The sequence below is a fragment of the Helicoverpa zea genome, chromosome 7 (assembly GCF_022581195.2).
Source record: "Helicoverpa zea isolate HzStark_Cry1AcR chromosome 7, ilHelZeax1.1, whole genome shotgun sequence".
NCBI classification, from domain to species: domain Eukaryota; kingdom Metazoa; phylum Arthropoda; class Insecta; order Lepidoptera; family Noctuidae; genus Helicoverpa; species Helicoverpa zea.
This window is the reverse complement of record NC_061458.1, coordinates 5,470,483-5,494,556: the sequence shown is the minus strand read 5'-3', so window position 1 is coordinate 5,494,556 and position 24,074 is coordinate 5,470,483. Positions and strand designations below refer to the sequence as shown.

Sequence of the window (24,074 nt, the reverse complement as noted above, 5' to 3'; positions counted from 1 at the left end):
CGCGGACGTTTCGCCGGCGGCGCGCGCGCAGCGGCGAGTGTGGGCGCGCGGGACTCCGCCGGCGGAGACCACGGACCGCCTCTCATTAAACCACTGGACACTTGTTAACCTACATCCAGTGGCCAGGTTCAACTCGCCGGCTACACGCTAAATGGGACGATTCGATAATGTTATGTTGTTACGAACACCACAAGATTTTACAGTTGAGTTGTAACTTAGATACAAATATATAGCGTGAAACAGCAACTTTGTAGTTTTTATTCACAGAAATAGTGTTATGAAGAAATTATTTGAAATAGATTTCACTTCAATCATCCTTTAAGATTTGCAATGGTTGCGTTAAATGCTGTCTTATTACAGCTAAATGGTATCATAAAGTTAATCAATAGCAACCAGTCTTCCATTTAGCTTATGCGAATTTCTTTTCCAGTGATTACAAATTAAGAACGCAATTAAGCTTATGAAACGAACCACAGCTGCTATGATTTTAATTAAGTAAATAGCTGGTTTTATTGAAATTCTATTTGTCTATTCAATATACAGCAGACTTTTTTCAATAATAAGCATTTAATCAAATCAGACTTCGACAAATAAATGACCACAACATCTAACAGAATATTTATCGTCATAATAACGTCACACAAGGTTCTTGAGGTAATTCCAAATCCTGTTGCTATTCCCAATGCTGTTTTCCCGTATCAAAATATCCGTTGCTTTTCGTTTGTATAACCTAGATAACCATTGGCAATGTCCTTGACCACCCCTTGATATCCGCCGCAAAAGTTCACATCCATCTATCTACGTAGAGGAAATAAAAAAAATGTGAAAGTGGTCGGTCGATGACGCGATGCGTATTTCCATAAGGTGGTATGAATGAAGGCATCCGGCGGCCGCGGGTCCGGTTTGAAGCCAATGACACACAAATAATACAATCAAATGTTTGCTAATTAAATATCGATGTAATTAGGTACCTTTATTATTTGAACTAACATACGCACGTGGCTGAATTAATGTCGTATTGATTCAACGCATTTTCATGAGGAAAACTTGGACATATTTTCCTTATCAGTAATCATAGTTGAAGTATTTAGAACAAAACGTAACCTCTATTAACGTTACCTACATTGTAGTCTACTTTCTTTTGTATGAATGAAAGAAAACATTGTTCTCCCAAATTGGGACGATTTGAAGAAATAGTGAGAGTATCAGGTTGTATTCAAATATTAGCTAGAATTTACACGTATTACGTGCACACCCATCTACTATGGAATGTTGGGAGTAACTTTACGTAATTTTAAGGTGCGAACTGTGACAGTACAAGTTTTCTGGCCGGAAAATAGGACGAAACGTTTAGACTTGGTTGGCTAATAAATAATAAATAAATCGCATAAAAATTATTAATACACGACCCTGTTATTTATTATAAGGAATTCAGACATAAGGTTATATATTTATTATTTATAACTTATCACAAGTCTGCTTTATTTTTATCCACTATATAATTCAATTTATATTCAGTGCTAATTGTGACTGAAAAATTAATACGTTTTGCAATGACCGCGTTGCACTCAAGTATTATTGCAGCAAGGATTTTTGTCTGATTTGATTTAGCGCGTGATAAGCAAGGATATTGGTATTATAGATATTATTATTGTCAGTTTGATTTATTGGTTACTTTTGGTGACCTTTGTCGTAGCATTTAGCTGTGCACCAGACAGCGAAAGCAAGGCTGACCTAGGATATTTTAATGATAATATTAATATTTTGTTTTATTAATAACTCAGTAATAATTTTAAAGCGTAGATCAGTATCATTTGCAACGGGACCACATACGGGAGTGGCCGCGCGTATCGTACGCGGTTGGTTGCGCAAATCTGTGCACGCGTTAGCACACTTTCTGTACGCTAACCGGGCTAAAAACGCATCCGTTACGTGCACGAGCGCCGCACCACCGCTGCACTCGCGGCACTCGCCGAGTGTCATGACACTCACATCCGTGAACCAGTTTCATGTTTCATTAATTACAGGAAAATATTCACTGCTATTCTTATCGTGACTGCTAATTCAAAGCTTTTGTGACTAACGGAAAGTACCTCATGCCAGCCACAATTTATTTGTATGCGTGTTCAATAAACACAGGGTATTTCCAGTAAATGATTGACTTACACATTGTATTCAAATGTACAATATTATGTTCAAAAATATATGCAACTCCCATGATAAGAGTGAAAGGCTTTCACAAGAACGCGTTGAAAGTCTGCCCAACATGAGCCACATGAATAATTTACCAGAAAAATCTCTACGATTTCACGCCAACTTAATTCCGAATGCGTTGTAGTTTCTATTCTGTAATTCATTTACACCCATACATTGTAATGCAAGTTCGCACCTCTCTTGAATCACTAAACTATTGAACCGAGCACTTCATATTGTTCTCATGCTCGAAAGTAAAGATGCTACCGATAATATGCCCGCCGGACTAACTGTTTTCAAGCTGAATATTCCAGGGCCGTATGCAAAAATAATAATATAGTAAAGTTCCTTTTCAAGGAACTTGCGGTTCTGTGTCAGTCACCCCGGTAATGACAAAAGTTTTCCTCATGGAAGTTTTTGCATAAAATATTAATAAAGCCATTTACTAAGTGGGCACCGAAAAGTTTCCGCATTTTCTTAACTGGTAGATGTAAGGCGGATGCTTGGGTGTAAGCAGGTGTATCATCAGCGGGGAATAACGGACGGATAAGGTAAAAGCTAGTATCATCAACGTTTACTGAACGCGGAACTCGGCGCCAAGGGGTTATATTGTTAATTTACTTTTTACTTGTGGGATAGCAATTGTCCTGCGTGACAGGCGAAGGCCGTCATCAGAGCCTGTCGGATAATTGCGACATGGTTTCTTGAAGCGGATCTCGTGTAACTAGATGTGTGCAGTCGGCTGCATGTCGCAAGGCAGCCTTGACAGTGGGCAGGTGGTGGTGGCGGCGGCGGCGGCCGGCGGACGGAAGGTGAATGTGGCGGGATCTATGTCACGCGGCCGGCCTTGACTCCCCCCTCATCCTCACCAGCCACTTGGAGCCCGCCTGCCGAAACAGCCGCGCACCGGCCCGTAACAACACTCCGCACACCCAACATTTATAAATGCGTCTAAATTATCGAAAATTCATAACAGGTGGTTTGGTTACAGGTGTGCTCGTAACACAGATATCACGCCTCCATGCTAGATTTGAATGCTGATTGTTACAACTACGACAACGTAGGAGTAATTTGTTTGGGATAATTAACTTAAACGAATCTATCATAGACGACGTTAGCGCAAATTGTAGCATCATGGAGCTAGGTGTAATAACATCTAATAAGTTATGATTAAGATAAATCTGAGTTGGTAGCGGGCGATCAATGTGATCGATACACGTTCGTATTACAGGTGATCGGGGTATTTCGTGTCGAGTGAGTGGAAGGTCCGGCGTTGCGACACGCGGCATCTAGTGGTCGCAGCGATTAGTGGTCGATGAGTGGGCCATCGTTGCAACACACCTGGGAACGTGGGCACGTGCATCCGTCAAAAACCGGTTTTTGTAATAATGGCCAAGTGTGTAATCTGCGTATAATGAATCAACATCACAGCAATTGTATAGTGATGTGACAACTGACGGTTGTCAAAAATCAAACGTTTTATTATCATCACCACTTAAAATTCGCAGTTTATACTTAAATAGGATTCCTTGCAAAATACTAAACATAGAAAAACGTCCTTGATTGACCGGTTTAATCTGGCATTCCGCTGTGGAGTAAGTTTAGTAATACCACTTAGACAACGTTTACTACACGATCGTACCTACCTATACACTGTCAATAAACCAAAGTAAACTCTGCGCTCGGAGCTATGGGGACAAATGCCGTGACCTTGACTTAGTGCCACCAAGGCTGGCGCGTAGCGGCTATACTTGATTATGCAATAAATCTATAAATTCTTGCAACATTCTTTTCTACCGCTCGATAAAAAAAGCTTCTAATGTTTCGTTGGGAGAGATCAAGTCATCGGAATAAAGGTGTAATCAAGAGCCGGTGGTTGCGCGGCGGGCGGCGCTCGCGTCCGACCCCCCGCACCCGCATCCCCCCGCGCCTACTTACGCCCCGCAAACTACAGTTACAAAAACCAGTTTTTACTTTACACTCTTTAATACACACCGCGGTAGGTCACTTAAGGAAAGTGTTGGACGAATTTTGCTTTCAACAGATCATTTGGTCACATTATAAACTTGTAGAAAGTAATAGTTAAAAGTCATCTGAATAATGTATATTAATACAATATTGTGTTTGTGTATAAAAGAGTGTATCATATGTCTGTGTCTAGACTGCGTTTGACCGCGTAACGTATGTAAATAATGTATCAAGTGAGCGTTGTCATTGCAGGTGCGCTACGCTCAGTAAAAAAGACATCAACGCACTGTGACTGCGATATGCGACATTTGATATCGTTTAAGAACTAAATCCAACTAACGTGGACTGAATTCTATCGATTCTAAGCGACGCGTCAATGTACCATAAATGTTTGATGCCACATTTTAATGAACTTCTAACTGGTTTATGTGTAAATAAAATGTGATTTCAAAAATATTCTATCAAAATTCCAATAAATCAAAAGAATTGGACAGCGGCACGTCACATCATCTTCATTCACATTGAGAAATATCAACTGGAACCAATATCTTACAACACTCTATATGGGGAAATTTCTTGACACATATGTTAAGATAAAACAAAAAAGAAATTACATAATTGACCTGACCTTAAAAAGGCAATAAGAAATTGGGGATACAGAAACATGCGTGAAATCATTGTTTTATTTTTATTTTGATTTACGGAAAAAACTTGTCACAAGAAAACTGTGATGCGACTTTAAAGAATTTCGGACTTGAGTTGACTGACCTTTAGTTTCTTTATAGCAAGAGATGCTATCAACGCATTATTATTCATAAGTCTTTACTCGTATTTTCTTAATGGGACCATAATTATCAAGTATTTATAATCATGTGAAATCGTTCTTCGTGACATTTTTGTTAATTGAAGCGTTATGAGGAAATGGATGAAGGGAGATTTTAAAGTCAGGTTGAAAGCAGGAAGAACTCACTCACTTTGACCTCAAGTAATCTCTTATCAATTTCCTGTCTTATAACATCTGTAAAATATTCCGAATAATTTGTTTGCAAGTGGATGTCAAACGAAAGAATGAGCTACTGAAATATTGCAACGCCATACAAAATCAAGACATTAGCCTATTTACGACTTTTAAATTGCTAGAATTTACTTCTTAAACACACAAAGATATTTAACAACACCGTAAGTAATCACCACATACATTAAAAGTAATTATTCGACAGAACTGTGCAAGATAAAATCAAGTAACGTCCAGTTAAAATAAGCTTGTTGAAAATAAACCATGTGAGGGAAATTGCTACGTATGTGCATTACGACAATGAATTCTGACACGCGATGATTTATTAACAACTTCATTTCAATTTTAAAGTAAGAACCTTCGAAAATGATTGGTGAAGTCGTTTAAAATTAATTGGTTGTATAATGTTATTAAAAAATTAAGTTAAAGAATAAATAAAACGTCATTCTACGTATCTACGCTAATATAATAAAAAAAGAGGAAACATTGAAATGAAATGAAATCGTTTATTTTGCAAGTTGGACATTACATCACTTTTACACGTCATTTTAAGAACGCTGAGGTCGGCATTTCCTAACTGACTGATCCCTGAGAAGAAACACAAACAAACACAAACATTTATTGTTTGTACCATAAAGGCTTCGAAACTACTCAACCGATTAGAAAAAATATTTCGCCATTAGAAAGCTACACTCTTCCCGAGTACCATAGGCTATATTATATCCCGGTGCGGGCAGTAGTTCCCAAGGCATGTGGGTGAAACCGCGGAATATTTAGATCGTATTATTGAAAAAAAAAAAAACAATTTAACATCTGATAAAGTAAAATTATCGATTACTCTTTACGCACTCGCCGATTTATCGTGTTATCTGAAATCTGTCTGCGATTATGCCTGCCATATTTTCACATCGGCTCACGATAAGCCGACCAACAGATTATGTATTTATAACATTCAATACTACACTTTTATCTGCTCGTAATTAATTTTATCGGGAACATTAACGTCCACATTAATCCAATATGTAGCTCTTTCATTGCGGAGTTCAAAGTAATTTCACATTACAGTTAGCAAGTGAAAGGTTTTCATGTTCGATATAATTAACAAGGTCTTCGGCTTTTTATGCGGAATTTCTTTATCCTCCAAGCAATATCTCGAGGAAAAAACTTAAATAGGCCTGATGACAGGGTTAAAAAAAGTATTTTGAATTAGAAAAAGATGAAGAATGAGAAAAAATACGTGCCCATTATTTTAGGGTTATGGTTATCTATAAGACCAACTAATTACGTTCTTTATTCACAATGCCTTTTATTTTATACACAGGATATTTATAAGTCTTAAAAAAGACCTCGGACGAAAATAAGCTAAGATTTTTCTATCAAGATTTTGAGAAACACGTTGTGATCTCATTACCTATGCCAATACAGCACGCGACAAGTTTCCTTTACTCGTAATACTGTAGACAATTTCTAGTTTCACACGGACGGAATGCCGCTTGACCTTCGCAACCCTTGGGAAACTACCTCTACACTTTTCTCAGTGCGATACGATCCAATATCCGTTTACTGAAAGACAACGCGTGTGAGAATATGTCACGAAGACAAACTTATCAAATTATATTTCGATCTACAATATTACATACAAAACTTGCTACACGAGGACGATCCGAACACGTGATTTTTACATAAACGAATGCCCCTTCAAAATGGATCGTGTTGTAGCCAAAATCGGATGACGTAGACCGACATACGATTATTATATGGAGCATCGATAACCGAGTGAATGTTACGCGAGCGCACATCGGAACACCTGACATCCGATGTTGATAGATGACGGAGCAGCCGCCGCGACCCTCCCCGCGTCCCGCACCCCTCCCCCGGTGAAAGCTACCGGGGCCCCAGCGTCCCAAAGGCTGCGTCCACAGTGTCCTTCTGATTCAATGCGTCTTCGATTAACTAATCGAGTCAATCGATTAACATTAGAAAGCATAAGATTGTGTTGTAAATGAACCATTCCAAACTTTGACCTCGCTGATTTACTTTATATCTACTTGAAAATTTCTTAATATATGTTAAACTATATTTCGTTACTGATAGATGAAATTTTTAACTACGACCTCGACGATGATCTCAAACATTATTTACTTAAGAAAACATGAATCTCAATATGAACACTGTAAAAATAAATACCTACGTATATGTAATAAAAATAAAGAAATGTGGTTTTAGGCACCAATTTCATGAGAAATGATCGAAGTCCAAATAAAGCGAGATCAAATATGGTAATGTCAGATAGCGACTACAAAACGGTGTTGCATCAGCCAGCGTGCTCGGGCGCAGCCGGTGCCGCTCAGATACAGGTGTCGCCTCTGACGATCGTAGTTTTACCGAAACGCACCGCGAGGGCCCCACCTACATACCTCCACATATTTAATCTTATAAATATAACACATGTATGGGATACCATACCAAGACGTTTTGGTTTGTCCAATATTTTTACATAAATTCCAAGCGCGTATGCTCCGCATTTAAACTCGTCATTCCATAGCACAGCTCAGACAAGGTGAACAATAAGGTCCGCGACATATTCTGAACAATGGTCGCAGATACGATAGGAATCGGAAATTCGCTACTGACGTTGTTGAAGACTCCTATTGTCGTACAACACTATACAATACCATTCTTTTATAGAGCAAGAATACATACATAATATTTGAAACGCACCGCGGCTGCAGCGGTCGTTGACCGAATAAGGACCTTTGTTGTAAAGTTGTTCGATTGTATAATAATAATCGTAATCTGTAATCGCAGTGTCCATTGACACATAGAGGGTTATCAATCAAATGATTATCAGAGATTTCGTCCACGTAACAGTAGTGTAAATATTCCACATCCGTGCTCAGCAACACGCTCGTAAATGACTTAAATACAAACAGACGCGCCCTGTTACCATGATAGCATATTTGCACTAAGCTTATGTATACATACGTCTATACCGGGTACGTACAGACGGTACTAACACCAAGTTTGGATGTTTGAATTACATAACTCAAATACGGGTTATTAGATCCTAAAAGTATTATCGAATTGTGACAACATCCGTCCGTCCGTCCAGAGTCCGTCTAAGAGAACACAAACAGACGCGACGGGTTAAATGAACTAGCTCAAGTTCACCCCGGATTCTTTCGCATAAAAAGTTCGTGAAGTATTTTTGAATACTTTGAACAAATTGAACTGATCTTTACTACCTGCTTCTTTTAACTGATGATTAAAATCAGTCTTAAAGTGATAATTTTAACTAACGAATATTAATTTCACATTCATTATTTATTACTAATACAACAAATCACATAAATAAATTCGGCTATAAAACACGAGAATAAAAGTCAGAGGTCGCGGCGACCTAAATTGCACAACGTTCAGCGTGTTTAATGGGACGTTCTCGCCATCGCGCCATTAGATGAAGAACACAGCTTACGACCCGATGCATTGTCAATTCATAAAACGTTTCACGCTAAGATTACACCGCCGGAAGATGTAATCGCAGGATAGGCATTTGTTCATGAAGGACGAACGCAAACGCAAACTGCTTACAAGTAGATGTAATAACATATAATGTACAATGCAATAAAAGCATTCAGCCCCCGTAGCTAATACGAGATTCGTAGCAATAACAAAATCGTAACAAACGCTTTGTTCTACACTAATCTCTATTCAAATCACATCGATCCTTTGTTAATACATCTCCATAAGGAACTATATAGGAATTTATTTCTATAGTACAAAGATTTCAAGGCACGGGACGAAATCCAAAACCTATTCTAATATTAGTTGTTCTGTTGTGACAATACTTACGAAAATTACCTTGACCAATCTAACAGGTATAATAGCTTTTACAAATATATTCATTTAAAGAGGGGAATGTTACACAATGTTCGTGTCACAAACGTCATTCGACACGCGGAGCTTCTGTTTACGTTGTACAACACCCTGAATACACAAATAACGTGATAACAATGCTTTTGAGGAAATTATCTGATAATGTGCAACACTGGTTACATAAATAAGCAATTTCGCATGAATGGTATTGATAAGCATATTATTGTCGTTTAATTATTTGTTAGATATTTTACATTATTATTAGATTTCATTATTTCATCAATCCCCATACTTTCATACTCTCACAATCTAACTAACTTTGCTATTTTCATTAAACAATGTAAGATAGCGAACCATCAACCAAACATTCAGTTTAAACATTATATTGGTGTGATGAGGCCGCGACGTACTTTCACCGAGGGTCGCTCGCCTTTAGCCCAGTGCGAGTAGGTTAGCCTTGTCTGCCGCAGCCACGAGCCACACGACTACTACGCCTCGACACCGTCACATAACTATGTCTCACCCATTCATGAAGTGAAAGAAAAGAATAGCCGTACACGTATAGTATTCATCTTAATAGCCCCGTCGACGCAGCTGTCTCGGACTACTTCACACAGATCGTATTTATACTCATGTTTAGGACAACAACCTGGACTTGCTGAAGTTTATTAACTTCGTACAATGCGAAGTGGGTCAAGTAGAAAACAGGTTTATAAGTGGGTTTCATTGATTAAATTATAAACCTGTGCCCCTCTAAACTTAATGTAAACACGAATATAGAAAACGAGTAGGGTTCTGTACGTTTCTTTTGAATATTTTTGAGGGTAAGTTTGTTGTGACAAAACTTTATTTTTTATCTTCAATAATATCGAAAGTATACTCAAACGAGATTTATTGAATAATGACTACAAGCAGGTCATCTCAAAACCAGCTTTCTACAGTCACGTTGAAAACGAAATTGAATATGACGAACGTGTATCTACGTAGTCAAATATTTGCACAACAAATGGGTAAATAATGTGAGCCGACTTAAAGCTTAAACTAATATTGCTAAAGACAACACGCGCTTAATTTTTTTGGCCAGTTTGCTGGTCCTAAAACTATGCTATTTTTAGTGGTTCAGTGAAAACATGCGAATACGTAGAATATTAATTCCATATTCATTGAAAGTTGTGTGACCTTGTCCATAACTATTTATTTATATACGCGTGAGTGGTTTGGAATACAATTTTATTAGAACGCGTAACAAAATAGCGTGAATCGTGATCTTAACCCAGATTTGGCCGACAAGCTGCCCAAAACACAATGAGCCTGAATGGAGTGCGTTCTGTTCTATTATATACGTTGTAGTTAAAATGGCCGTTGGAATGTTTACGTTGCCGTTTTCGAAGCGAGCTACTTAAGCATTGATTTATAGTGACGCACGTAATCGATCCGAAATTCGGCACCGCCTTAGCAACAGACATAATGACAGACAAGACACAGCCGCTCCTTATTTATGTACTAAGCCCATTTGCACTTTCCATTCGGCTCGTGATCGCGAAGACATGGCACACATATTAATTGGTATTCGGTTTATCCCAATACAATAGGCTACCTACTAACATAGAGCAGAGCTACTAGTTCTGTTAACAGTATTGAATACAATGACAAGGTTGTATGGTATTTTAAATTGGCATGCAACAGGACCATCGGGCATTAAAATAATCATCTTAATCACTGATTGTATATTCGCAACATGCCTAGATTCCCTGATGAATTCGCGGTACTCAAGATAAAATATAGATACGACTTCTTTGTGCCAGAGACACTGTAAGAACAAATTAAAGCCTTTAAAGGTTATAATGAATCAAGTATTATTTGATTTTCAACACATTTATAGCCTTGCGGTTAGTTAGATGTGTCCAATTTTAAACGAAAAATACTATTTTACTGTCGACATTGACGTTTAAGTAAAGAGTGATATTTAAATCTAATTAAACATCTACAAGAGACGGCAAATAAGAACTGGTCAAAACGTGTTATAAGACAAATATGATTGATGTAAGTAATCCCTTGTGTATACTAATTAGGTTCATTTGAATGTAAGCACACGTAGTTACGCGAGAATTTGCGTCAATCTACATTAAGATAAACCACATTGATCGCTGTCATAGGACGATCACTTCCATAAATATCGATTCATTCGTATTCAGCGGGAACGGCTGTGAACACATGCCTACGTGTTATTTATATAAACTTACGCACTTATATAATTCCTATTATATCATTAACCACTAAATAATTCGACCGATTTTATAATAAACTCAGAGAACTTACAAGACGTGATCAATTTTATAAAAACCGTTTCAAAATATTCGTAAAGGCTTTAAAACTGTGACCCCAGCGGACGGATTATAATGTAATTCAAGTAATGGGAACATTTGTTTGAACAAATTACAATTAAAAAAATAATGTACCTACTTGAAAACCATTTGCTGTTAATTAGAATTCTCATGAGATAAATCTGATTAAAATCGTATTAAAATAAGTACATCACAATTGTTCTATTAAACCTGGGAACAAGTCAGCCAGTTTCTTGTTTGTACCGCATTAAAAGTTAAGAAATAGAGAAAAAGGTGTTTAGCCTCCTTGCACACGAGCGGCGTATCTGGCACAATCTCACTGGAATGTTGGCAATACCGATGATAAAAAAAATAAAGTTTACCTTCTTGTGATTCCAGAGCACGTTGACGGAGGGTTTCCCGCGGCGGAAATCACTCTGGTCGATGACGTCATCGTGTATGAGCGACGCCGAGTGGATCATCTCGCTGATCATGGCCACTTGTCGCTGAGACGGCAGCAATGCACTGCATTACAAATTACACATATCATGAAAAAAACAGCTTAGGGTACTCCTGGAAGTACGCTCAAAATTTTAAAATATTAGGCCTACTTTCGTTCCTAAAATCGTGGCCTAAAATCGTTGCTTGTTGTTGCTTTGAGAAAACTGACGTTTATCTGTCGGTGAACTTGGGCCTTAGGTACTAGATTTACGCTTCAAAAAAATATTTATTCAAGTCATAGGAAGCTGTCTTTCTGAAGACTTTCATCATGAAACAATGGCGCATCGCACGAACACGAAGAAAATTCAAACAATGCCTTTGTACCTCACTGTTCGCTTGTAACACTTGATTTAACTACGGACAGATGTATACCAAACACGTTTTGTTAATAAAAAGCTGCTCGTTAAGTTTTTTTCAACTAGTTTTACGTGAACGTATTACTTCAGACAATACGTAATGTTTCATGCTCATCGCAACTATTGTGACGTGTTCGACTTAAGATACATTATTTATGACTTTGACGAGTATAAAATAAATAAAGTTACAGAATCTTGTGGTTTCCGACATTGGTTGTGCTCGTGAAGAGAAATCTTGTACTTTATTGATTGTTGGTTCATTGAATGATTGACTGATGAAATATCAAAACCTATAATATCCCATTGCCAGATACTTTCATATCATGTAATATTGTACAGATAATGCGATATGTGTTGTTATCAATTCTCATCAATATAACATCCTCAAACAGCTTGGAAATTAACTGTAACGTCCGCCTATTCAACATCAAGTGCAATGCAATGTTTTAACTAATTTGTAGCTAAGATCTTATGTAAGAGTAAAAGGATTTAACAATTAATTTTAATAAAACAACAAATAGAAGATAAAATTACATTATTACATATTCTTGCTAAAAAGAGGGAAATTAATACTTAACAATCATAATAATCTGTCTGTCCAGTTTTCCAACCAAAAAGACTAACCCATTTTAAATGAAATTTGGTACACAGACAGTCTAGAATACACGCAGATAGTAGAGCATATGTTGCTTTTTATTCGGGTTCGGGAATCTCACGGGACACATATGGAACCGCAGGGTACAGCTAGTACTATACATATAAAGATATAAAAAGCTATGCGTGGTTACGAGTCAAACAGGAGCGTTACACGTATACATGAACGCACTCCAAACCAGACAATTACGTGCTATACAACTACTCAAACGAGATTCGGTTACAACATTTACTTACACGCGCTATTGACACGGCTACTGACAATTTTAACATCGATAAAATATTAGTGTATTGTTTTATAAACAGCTGTATGCTCGCCTAGTGCAAAGACGAACCTAGGTGCACTAACAAAACATGTTTTTTTATGTAATCACTTTCAACTATGCAAATTAACTCCATAATTGAGACGTTTCGCTAAACGAGCAGTGCATGTCTAAGTGTCAAAAGGTGCATATCTTAATTTCATGAATAATAGTAGATAGATGCATGAATCGAATATAACCTACAGGTGATTGTAATAAAGCAAGAGAAATTGCGACACGCGTTGGCCACACACAATTATTGCCCTTAGTAAGACATCATAAAATAATTTCCATCTTCTACAATACCTTCCATTTTTACCGTTTGCAATATTATTACTTTGTAATTATCTACATCAGCTTCGTGCTATTAAGGTTATAATGTGTAATTAAAAGGTACAACAGAAAAATACAGCTATTGCATCAATAGGTTAGAAAAGCCTTGGTTAGCGTTCGGTTGCGCTTGCACATACCTACCACGCGATGTGCGAGATAACCCGTCTGAAGGCTTCGGAAGACGTGAACAACGATGATCATTTTATAATCTTACTTATTTTATTGGAATTTCTGGCGCTACCTTTTTTATTAGTACAAGTAAGCTGAATAAAGTAGCAGATTTGAAGTCATGGTCAGCTTGTCTAATTATTTGTGGTTTGGTTTAGTTAGTTCACCAGTTCGCATTGCGTGTTCGTATATTTAAAATATTCGTAACGTGTAAGGGCGGCGACCACAGGGAGCGCGTGAACACAATGCCAGAATAGGACATTTGCTATTCATACATTGGAATCATTTAAACTGAATTCAGAAATAGGACTGCTAAAAGTTCAGATTTTCCTTAAGATATTAAAACGACATGTCTTCACGTCACAATAAATGCAAGGCAAACAAAGAAGACTATTTTACCCCGATTTACCGAGAGATATGCTTCTTCATACAACGCATTTTTTTGTTATTTGTGTTGCACATTTAAAAGATGTATAAAATGTTTTATTGTTGCTCTTTTAAGCAATCCTGATATGTAAATTGAAGGCTTAAGTATATAAATGAATTGCAGAATAATAGGCGTGTACTCTTAAAAATACAATATTTACATAACTGCATTGAATCTAGAGTACTACTGCCTACACGAAAACTCGGATAATCACTACGCTAATCAAAATCTACTAGGTTCGAATCTTCTTCAATCTAATGATATCCGACCGTTGAGCGTAACCTTCGATTTAATGCAATAAATGGTCTCGCGATATGTGACGACATAAAGACCTTTGAAAAATCGTTTGTTCAAGGTCCTCGGCGAGACATTGAACTATGGAGCGTACGGTCTGATGACCGAACGCAATCCAAAAGTGTTGCCAAACAGACGCTGTTAGGCAACAAGTTCAATGAATTAAGCGAAAGGCTAGGAAATGACTTTAGATATCAGTTTCCAACTTCCACTTTACGACTCATTGTTTGTTTAACCATTTTTATCTAGGCCAAGCTTTTTATATAAATACGATGGCTGTGCTCATGCAAAATATGAACCAAAGAAGTAACTCACTCCGGGTTTTTTTTAAATATATAAATCATCCTGTAGCCTAGAAATAGGTAAATAATGTTTATAAACATAGATGTGGGTCAATTAGTATCACAAAATTGCCGACTCATCATGTTCATTCACATTTACAATGCCTCTGCTCCATCGGATGAGTAGAGAGGTCAATCTTTTTAATGTCAATTACAATGTGTGGGAGACTTTTGCACTTTGACTCTAAGATTTCAATGTCCATCATTCAAGGCTGGATTTGTACATAAAATGGTGTCTGAATAGCTACTCTTCGAAATAATAAATTTGAAGCACAATGTGATAAAACATCGTTTACGCTCATAATGCTTGTGGTTGGCAGTTGGCACTGTAATACAAAGAAACATTGTGGGTTGACCCCGGACTTTTCTAACTTTCTTTACTTTCTTGCCACTACGCGTGTTCGTGATGCAGCACATTGTTTCATGAAATATAAGTAATTTTATTTATTAAGTAGCACAAAAATAATTCACACGAAATTAAACTTAAGGCACAAATACTGCTGCCACTTTTTTAACAAGTCAAACATATTCCAACTTTTAAACAACAAAAATTACTTTAACAAATACACAAGCTTGACTCAGTCACATAACGTAAGTACTAAACACATATCTTGCAGACAGTACTTACCTGTTTTCTCCATAGACGTGGTAGTTGACGGCTCTCGCCATGAGTATCGCGACCATGGGCCTGAGCGCCTTGCCCTGCCCATCGAAGTAGTATGTGGCTATGGTGTTCAGTTCGGGCTGGTTGGTGTTACGTTCCAGCTCCTGTTGGGCAGAGGGGCTACAGTCCAGTTGGGATCACATCTAACTTCATTCAATTAGAGCAATAATAATATAAACATATAAATCGCGAGCAATGCAGTAAAAAATAGTTCATCATAATCCTGCCCTCATCCCAATTTTATTACGGGTAGGCGCATTATGTTTTCTTCTTCCATACTTCTATTTGCCATCATCTCACAAGTAACATTTTTTCTAACCACATCGATTTTCACATAATCTATCCATCGTTTATTAAGAAATTGTAAATTAAGTCAGAAATAGCAATAAACTGTTTAACAACTAATTCTTATGCAAATAATATTCGTCATTTATAGAAAATCGATAAGTCTTCAAGGCACCATGATTGGCAGGCATGTTATTATCATGATGCGCAAGACTTTCTGGCGACAATATCCAAGGCTTGGAATCAGCTAAGTTTCTTATAGTTCGGCCATTCAGAGAATGCGTTCCTGACACGTCGCGATTGAACTGACGACGTAACTACATTCATTGATTATTGATATAATAATGTTGTTTTAATGCTCCTCAATTGTTAAAACGGTAAACAACCAGCAAAAATATTTTTATCGTAACTGCAACGCCATTGCAAAGTTACGTCGTCAGTTCAATCGCGACGTGTCAGGAACGCATTCTCTGAATGGCCGAACTATAATCAGTTTCGGTCAATGACTTCATACCGGAATCAGTTCCGATTAATAAAATTGCATTATGCTGGTTGCGAACGGTACAGGAAAGTCCATTCCTCGAGAAATAACGTAAATAATCTTTTTTAGTTGAATAGTAATAAAGTAGGAACGAACTTTTCATCTTTTTAACTTGATAAGGTGGGTGATGCAAGAACGTTTTCGGAATTAACCAGTTATTTTGGTGACAAAACCGAAGGTTGCATAAACAGTTATGTTAATCGGGTTCACATTCTGACAACTTATTAGTAAAATGCGTGTTTCTGAAGAAATATTTCTCGCCTACTACGATTTAATTTACTATCGTATTTATATTAACTGATAAGAATGCCAACTAGCTATATGAATGCTGAGTAACGTACGATAACCAATTGAACCAGATATACAAGGTGTTGATTTGCATTTGTGCCATAGTTCAGGAGGAGGACATACAATACGTAAATAATCGATTGGAATTACAGTAGACGGGAAATAACTAATATGCACTGCTTTTTTTGTCACTGTAATGTCGTGGTATTTCCGAAGTAATCCAATTTTATGAATGAAATTTATGAGTGATCGTTGCGTATGCTTTGTGTTAGCGTTTGTGTGAGGGTGCAGCACTGTTTTAACGCCAGTAACATACGCGCTAAGTTTAAATAAGGCTAGATGACATTTACGGAATTCCGAAAAAAAATTAAAGAAAAAAAATTACGTACCAATTTTTTTATTGATTTGGGTCGAGAATCATTAGCATAATTACCTCCTTGAATATGGCACGGATGCAAATCAACAGCTTGTATATTGATAGACTGCGATACAAATTATGATAACATCTTACATAAATTGCACACTTTCTTGCCACCAATATTAGATTTCAAGAAATCGTATAGGTATTGACAATTTCACTATGTCGATAAATGAGTCATCTTATAAACTAAGACATTTCTCTTTTCTTCACTTTCTCTATCCTCGAAATATCATAACCCTGCTAATAAGGTAGTGCTACATTATGTCCTAACAGAAATAATGGTACATAATTACATGTGCTACGCTTTCGTAGCAACCGCTACGAAACGATAAAACGTACCAATGCCCATTCATTATGAAGTATTTGTGTCACATTTTATCATCAATCGCTCGGTTATCTAATCAATCCCAATCTTTCAAAATAGGTACGTAATTTACGAACGTATTTATAGTATTTTGTTGATTATCTGGTATTTCCAAGGATATATTGAAAATATTATCTTGGTTAACGATAGATGTGGAGTGGCTCAAATGAAGTCTGTTGTTTTTTGCTGAGGTTGGAGATATGATCTTGAAAGTGCAATCAATGACTACGTTTGTAGCATTGTTGCTAATTGCAATAGTTAATAACTTTTTTGCAGCGCTATTACTTTTCAATGTAACTAATTAAACACCAAGTTACAAATGCAACATATTTAGCAAATGGGAACCAATTGCATTAATTAGATAATGACAGCATAATTACAATAAAAGAACACCATTACGGTCAAAATTGAATGCACACGTTACGCCGTAATCTAGTAATTAGATATTAAGCTACAGTACATTCACGCTGTTGGTTTTATCGGTCAAAATGCCGGCCGACGAATCATTCTTCTTTAACGCTCTGAATAGTAAAGCACAACATGCATCATAGGTAATTAAATGAACAACAAACTAAGTTATGCAAAGCAAGATTTATATTTCTCCTGATTTATGTTTATAATTGTACTAAAAATAGCTATAAATTTAGTTATACTTTTTTAAAATTATAACAGACAGCCTGTATGGTGTTACGCCAGAGTTAATTGCAACTATCTGAAGGACTCGGTGGTAGTTTTCAGGTGTGTGGTAACCACCATCGACTGCACATTGACGCAAGCTTGACGCAAGTGTCCTCTTACTATAGCGGACAATGACATTACCCTTTCAATTATGATTGTTGAACATCAATTTCATTGTTCCGCTGACGAAAACTTTATGCAAATACGTCTTGCATTCGTTTAAATTCAGTCGACCCATATTTTCAGCGGTAGAAAATCGGATAGCGTTACAGAATAATTATTAACTACGATTGCAGATGTAAGGCTACTGACGGTTTCAGTGGCTATAATTGGTCTGTTACAACACTCCATATTAATATAGGTACGGATTAACATAAATACTTTTTAAGTTTAAGCAAATATTTCTGTTAACATGCCCCGCATTGCCAACTTCCTTAGTTAAATATTATAAGGCTCCACTTGGGCAATACCCGAACCTTTAATGAACACATGAATAGGTAGGTACAGTACTGCGCTTGTTTAAAAACCTGTAGGTTCACTCCTTATGTCCCAAGAGAAGATTATCAAAAGTGTCACCCATTAAATAATATGATTGACCTATCCCAACATTTTGCAACAAATTATTGTATTCAGTCGCAGTGATTCATTGGTCATTAAAAAAAAAACTGCATATTATTATTTATCGTGACTATGTTTCAAGATCTATATCTCAATGTGTGCATATGGCTAAGGTTTCAAATATACTAAACGTAATAGTAAATATTGGATGAATGAAACCTCCAGTGCCCATCCGTTGTTGACCGTACACATTGGAAGCGTCACGCAGGCAGGTCTGTTGCGAAACCCGAGGACGATGCCTACGCAGCGACAGATTCACCTTCTACCTATTAACTGTCCTGAGAATGCGCAGTAGCAGTATTTAACACAGAACCGACTTTACAAGCCTTGGTACATCTTGTTACATAGGTACATTATGTGGCAATAGCTACACAGACAAACTATTCGACGAATGCTTCCGTCAAATATAAACATAAATGAACAACCACAGTGGCAGAATTAATATTGCCATTGAATTTTCCCATTGCCACCGTAAATAGTTTGAGAGCTAAACAGCCATTAGGTAAATTGTGGGAAATGCTACGAGTTCGTTTATTTTCACAATATATTAAATCAAGAATTGCTATGACCTTCCACAGTGTGTGACTTTTAAACTTTAAACTAGCTTCAGTTGAGTTGTGTTATGAAAGATTTGTAGAATGTTCCGACACAACGAAGTAAATTTAATGCGATCTGGTCAAGGTTAGGATTATTATTATTTTGATCGCGGCTATAACAATTTGTAACATTCATATATCTGCTTCCCTCTACAAATGTAAACAAATAATGACTTAATTTAGATATTGTTAATTTTGCGGTCTGTAAGGCGAGAGTTAATTTATAGACCACGGCCACAGCTAATGACTACTGGCTGCTTTAAGATAATAATAAATTGAAAGTAGTTTTATCATGCTACATATGACTCAGAACAAATTTGCGCTAAAACAAACGGTACAGCTACTTCTGTTTTTCTTCTTAGAGTCTACACATTTCGTAGCCCGAGCCAGTGATATTTGACAGCTTTATCTAAAATAGGATTTGGACACTGTACGAGGAGTGATCCAAAAGTAATGATAAGAGGGTATTTCTAGACTTCATAAAAATCCAAAAAAAATTGTTTAGTTTCTTTATATACCCACTAGTTCAGGATAAAAAAATCATATAAATAGGTCATCATTTCTTGGAGATACAATTATTTGAATAGCGACGGTCGACAATAATTCATCAAACTGCGAGCAGGTGTGTTGTTCCATCAAGACAACGCTCCGTCTCACAAAGCCGCAGTTGCGATGACTGCCATCCAAGAATCCGGGTTCGAAATACTCGAACACCCACCCTATTCCCCAGATTTGGCCCCCAGTGACTTCTATCTCTTTCCTCGGCTCAAAGAACACCTGCGAGGCAAGAAATTTGAAGACAACAACGAAGTGATGGCTGCAGTTGAAGAATTTTCGGAGAGTCAGAGTAAAGATGTTTTTTTTTTAAAGGAATTCTTGGTTTAGCAAAAAGATGGACCAAGTGTATTGACTTATTAGGAGACTATGTTGAAAAATATATTTTTTTAATACCATTATTCACATTGTTTATTATCAACTAGCATTTGCCCGCAACTTCGTTCGCGTGGAATAGTGACTACCAGCAGATTTTTGATTTGACCAATAGATGGCGCTATATGTCCGGAATAATTTTATTTTTATTTTTTTTTGTAATAAAAACTATCCTATGTCCTTTCTCAAGTTTCAAACTATGCCTGTACCAAATTTCACACAAATCGGTTCAGTAGTTTATGCGTGAAGAAAAGACAGACAGACAGACAGAAAGACAGACAGACAGACAGACAGACAGACAGACAGACAGAGTTACTTTCGCATTTATAATATTAGTTTGGATTATCATTACTTTTGGATCACCCCTCGTACTAATATTCTCGTTTGGTACGTACTTTGGTAGAAATTTTAACAGGAACCTCAGCAAACGATACAAAGAAGGCGAGGTTGTTTTCAACAAAAATACTTTGCGCGTCTCGGCCTGTGTCACTCAATAATATTCTAGTCTCACAAGTACCAGAAGTGTGGTCTGCGGTTGCAACAAACTTGGACACTATTGTTTTTTTTTTCTCGCTTAGCAATTATCGTGTTCTTAACAAATTGGTATTGCCAGACAGAATATTTTACATACATGAAATTATAAAGAGAATGACGAGATAGATAACTTTTTAAAATACTGCAATGACAATGATTTATTTGTGCATCTACTGCAGTACTATGTAAAAAAAATGATGAAGCAATAAGAATGCAGAAGCAATCAATAGAGGGCATAGTAAGAATTTAAAATTCGAACATCATACGTAAGTAGACTTATACTTTGTACCAGAATTCCCATAAAGGACACGTGTAACAAGGGAATGATAAAAACCAAATGAAAAAAACCTTGTGTTTCACTAGGTAAAATCAACAATGACATTTAGCGGAAACTCCAGGTGTTGTAAAACATTGAATGTGGCAGGGACGAGCTAATGAGATATATTTAACACTTGCCTTTATTGTGCAACATGACATCAGACACACGTGGCTTATACGGGTTAGTAAGTCCTTGTTAAGATTCGCAAGTCATACTAAGGTTTACAGAACGTCCAAAGTCTACGAAACTGTTAACACATTACGTGGTTAATTAAGCCCTTGTTGTTGAAAACATATGACATCACAAAACAGGCCACGTTGTAAAAGTTGTTTTGCATTTTCCTATATTTTTAATGAATATAAACTGAAGCCAGTAACGGAAACGAAGTAATGAGAATACTTGTTAGTTGTTTTTGCGTACCGGGTCTGGAAACAAGGTCAATGTTCAAGTTTAGCGCTGTTCCACGCCACACTTTCCATTTCCCACTCATTGCATAGCTGTGAGATCCATTAATTACGAAAATATCTAAACTCTCTTGATACGCGTACAAGTCATATAAAGTTAGATAAAAATAGTTGAATTCTAGATAAACTATATTCCAGATTCAACACAATTTTTCTACTTTAGAGCAATTGTGCTATGATTCGCGGCATTTAAAGTTTATTTACTTAACGTTTTTTGAATTACATATTGCGAAATATATTTCAATGTTGTGTAATACAATACGTACGCGTAGTTAAGCAAATCACTATGATCAGATAGGATGGTATGAAAACCTATAATAAGCTGTGCAAACAATACTGGCACATATTTGTTTGATAGAATAAAAACATACAGATTATCCTGTTATGCTTTTTCTAGACGTGGAAAGATCTACCCAAGATGGATGTAAACTAGAAATCAGCCTATATGGCTGCAGACGTAAAGGAAATGATCGTGTAGAAATATACGCGTTGCCAGTACAGCATTCACAGGGGCCTAGTTTTAGACGAGTTTTCCAAACAGAAAGTAGGCAAACGAGCACTGGCATCACTAGCGTCGATGATATGGTAGGACCGATGTGAGTAACCTTACCTATCAACATTCTTTACAACAAAATATAGTATTTGATAACTTGACTAAAATTTCATCGATACATCTACATCGCAGGTTGAGAACGCGAATAAATATTCAAAGTAAACAAAACGATCCAGGAAGAAATGAGCGGTTTCCTCAACACAGCAAAAGAGGGATATCGAATCACTTATTCAGTTCGCGAACGTAAATACACTTCAACTCTAGTGCATTGCAACGTTTTGCAATATCGTTGTCAAAAGTTCAGTTGAGCTAAGTGCGCAACATACAACACCGCCGAGGTTGTCGGCAACCAGCACAATGCAAAGGATGTCATTAATTTTTGTGTTTATTAACAGCTTTAAGGTCAATTCCTACCATTACATTCTAGCACTTTCTTGCTCCAGTGAACTTTAAAGTAAATTAGGTAATCAACCTTTAACCCCACCGTAATTTAATCGCAAATTTTTGACTCATTCCATTATTAATTACGAAAAATCTTAATGAAATCCTTAGTGCAATAATTCAGCTAGTAAAACAAATGTAGAAGTAGTTTGTACATTTGTTACATTTGCCTAACATTTAGTAGTGGGGATGTGCAGTTACAGCCGCAACGCGTTCATTACGGGTCGGCTAAGCGCACTAGAATCCAACAAACTGTGTAATTCAGCGCGTAATTCACGTTACGGTTAGCAGTATTGTGTACCACAGATCTCAATTACCGCCGATGCGCGAGTTGCACAACCCCAACTGACCAACGTGCTAACACGTCGTGACTTTGACACAATTGCCGATCAATGGACACAGTCGACGACCAATAGGCTCGTAAACAGTTCCCTTTTTATATCACGGCCTATGATACAATGAATGACATACTGATCAGTCTACTTCTGGCGGTTACTCGTCGCTTGTGACAATTACAAAGTCAATCAGATGGGAGTCTATTGAATACAGTCATCCCATGTGTCATCGTATGTTATTATGTATTCTTATTGTAGCACATCTGCTCGTTTGCGCACCAGACTATAAATATTTTTTACAGAAGTATATTACAAAAATAAATACAATCTACTCAATTAAGACGTGTATTATGCAAATGTTTTAAGCACCTTCTTGGTTGCTAATGCATTTTCATCACAACAAAAAGACGAGTAAGTGCAAAGTTACGTTCTCTAGCCCATATAGTTACGAGCTTTTTGGATAATTTCATTACAATGAATTATAATTGTACTCACGGATCTGATGTCTTCATATATTCCGTTGAGGTCGTCTTCCAGTAAGCGGTAGGGGTCGACGATCTGTGTGCCGTAGTCTGGTAGCGAGCCCGTGCTTGTGCTCTGGAGGCTGGAGGCGAGGCGGCGCACCACGCCGCTAGTGGCGGCGGAGTTGAGCCCGCCCGACCCGCACGCGGGCCCGCATGTTGTGACTCTCTGTAATAAATAGAAATATAATATCAATACATTGGTATAACCTTCATGCTTCGTGGCTGCAAGCCATCTTTTCAGTGGTACAAAAGCTTTCAAAGCTTGTCAAGATAATCTCGACAGTCAATCATGACTAAATTATGACATTCATATCGCCTTAGAAATAACATGGTCTACCATAATACGTCCTGTACGTAGTTAGGACGGTCTTAAAATTCGATTAGGTTTTCCATATTTAGTACAGCCGTTGTCATTGAGCGACACGTTGGAACATCAAGCAGTGGGTGAGTGTCCGACACGGCATGAGGGGTGCGCCGAGTGCCCTTAACTAAGTTGTAGCGTCGACGGCGGCAGTGACCGCGATACGCGGGTTTCGCAATACCGTTTATGCAACTGCAAGCGAGTGCAGTGCGCGCCCGATGGGCTGCGACCGGCCGCGTTGCAAAACTACCACACGTTCGGCGACGCACGTATGTGCCCGCAAGTACCTCACCATAGATGGAGGCGTTTGCGGTTATAAATTAAGAGAAAACAATTAGCTAAACATCAGTTAAACTTTATTCCGTCGTTAAAGAAAAAATACATCTTAATCCTAACCAGAGTTTTA

At 37.3% G+C, this 24,074-nt stretch overlaps 1 protein-coding gene across 1 annotated transcript in view; it reads right to left on the bottom strand.

Moving 5' to 3' along the window:
• LOC124631636 (all trans-polyprenyl-diphosphate synthase PDSS1) overlaps window positions 1–24,074 on the bottom strand; it is a 42,934-nt gene that overhangs the window by 8,444 nt on the left and 10,416 nt on the right. The window contains exons 2-4 of the mRNA XM_047166128.1: window positions 23,279–23,473; window positions 15,381–15,520; window positions 11,760–11,901 (exon numbers count right to left, since the gene is read on the bottom strand). Coding sequence (XP_047022084.1) covers window positions 11,760–11,901; window positions 15,381–15,520; window positions 23,279–23,473 — 477 coding nt within the window. The remainder of the gene's footprint in view (window positions 1–11,759; window positions 11,902–15,380; window positions 15,521–23,278; window positions 23,474–24,074) is intronic.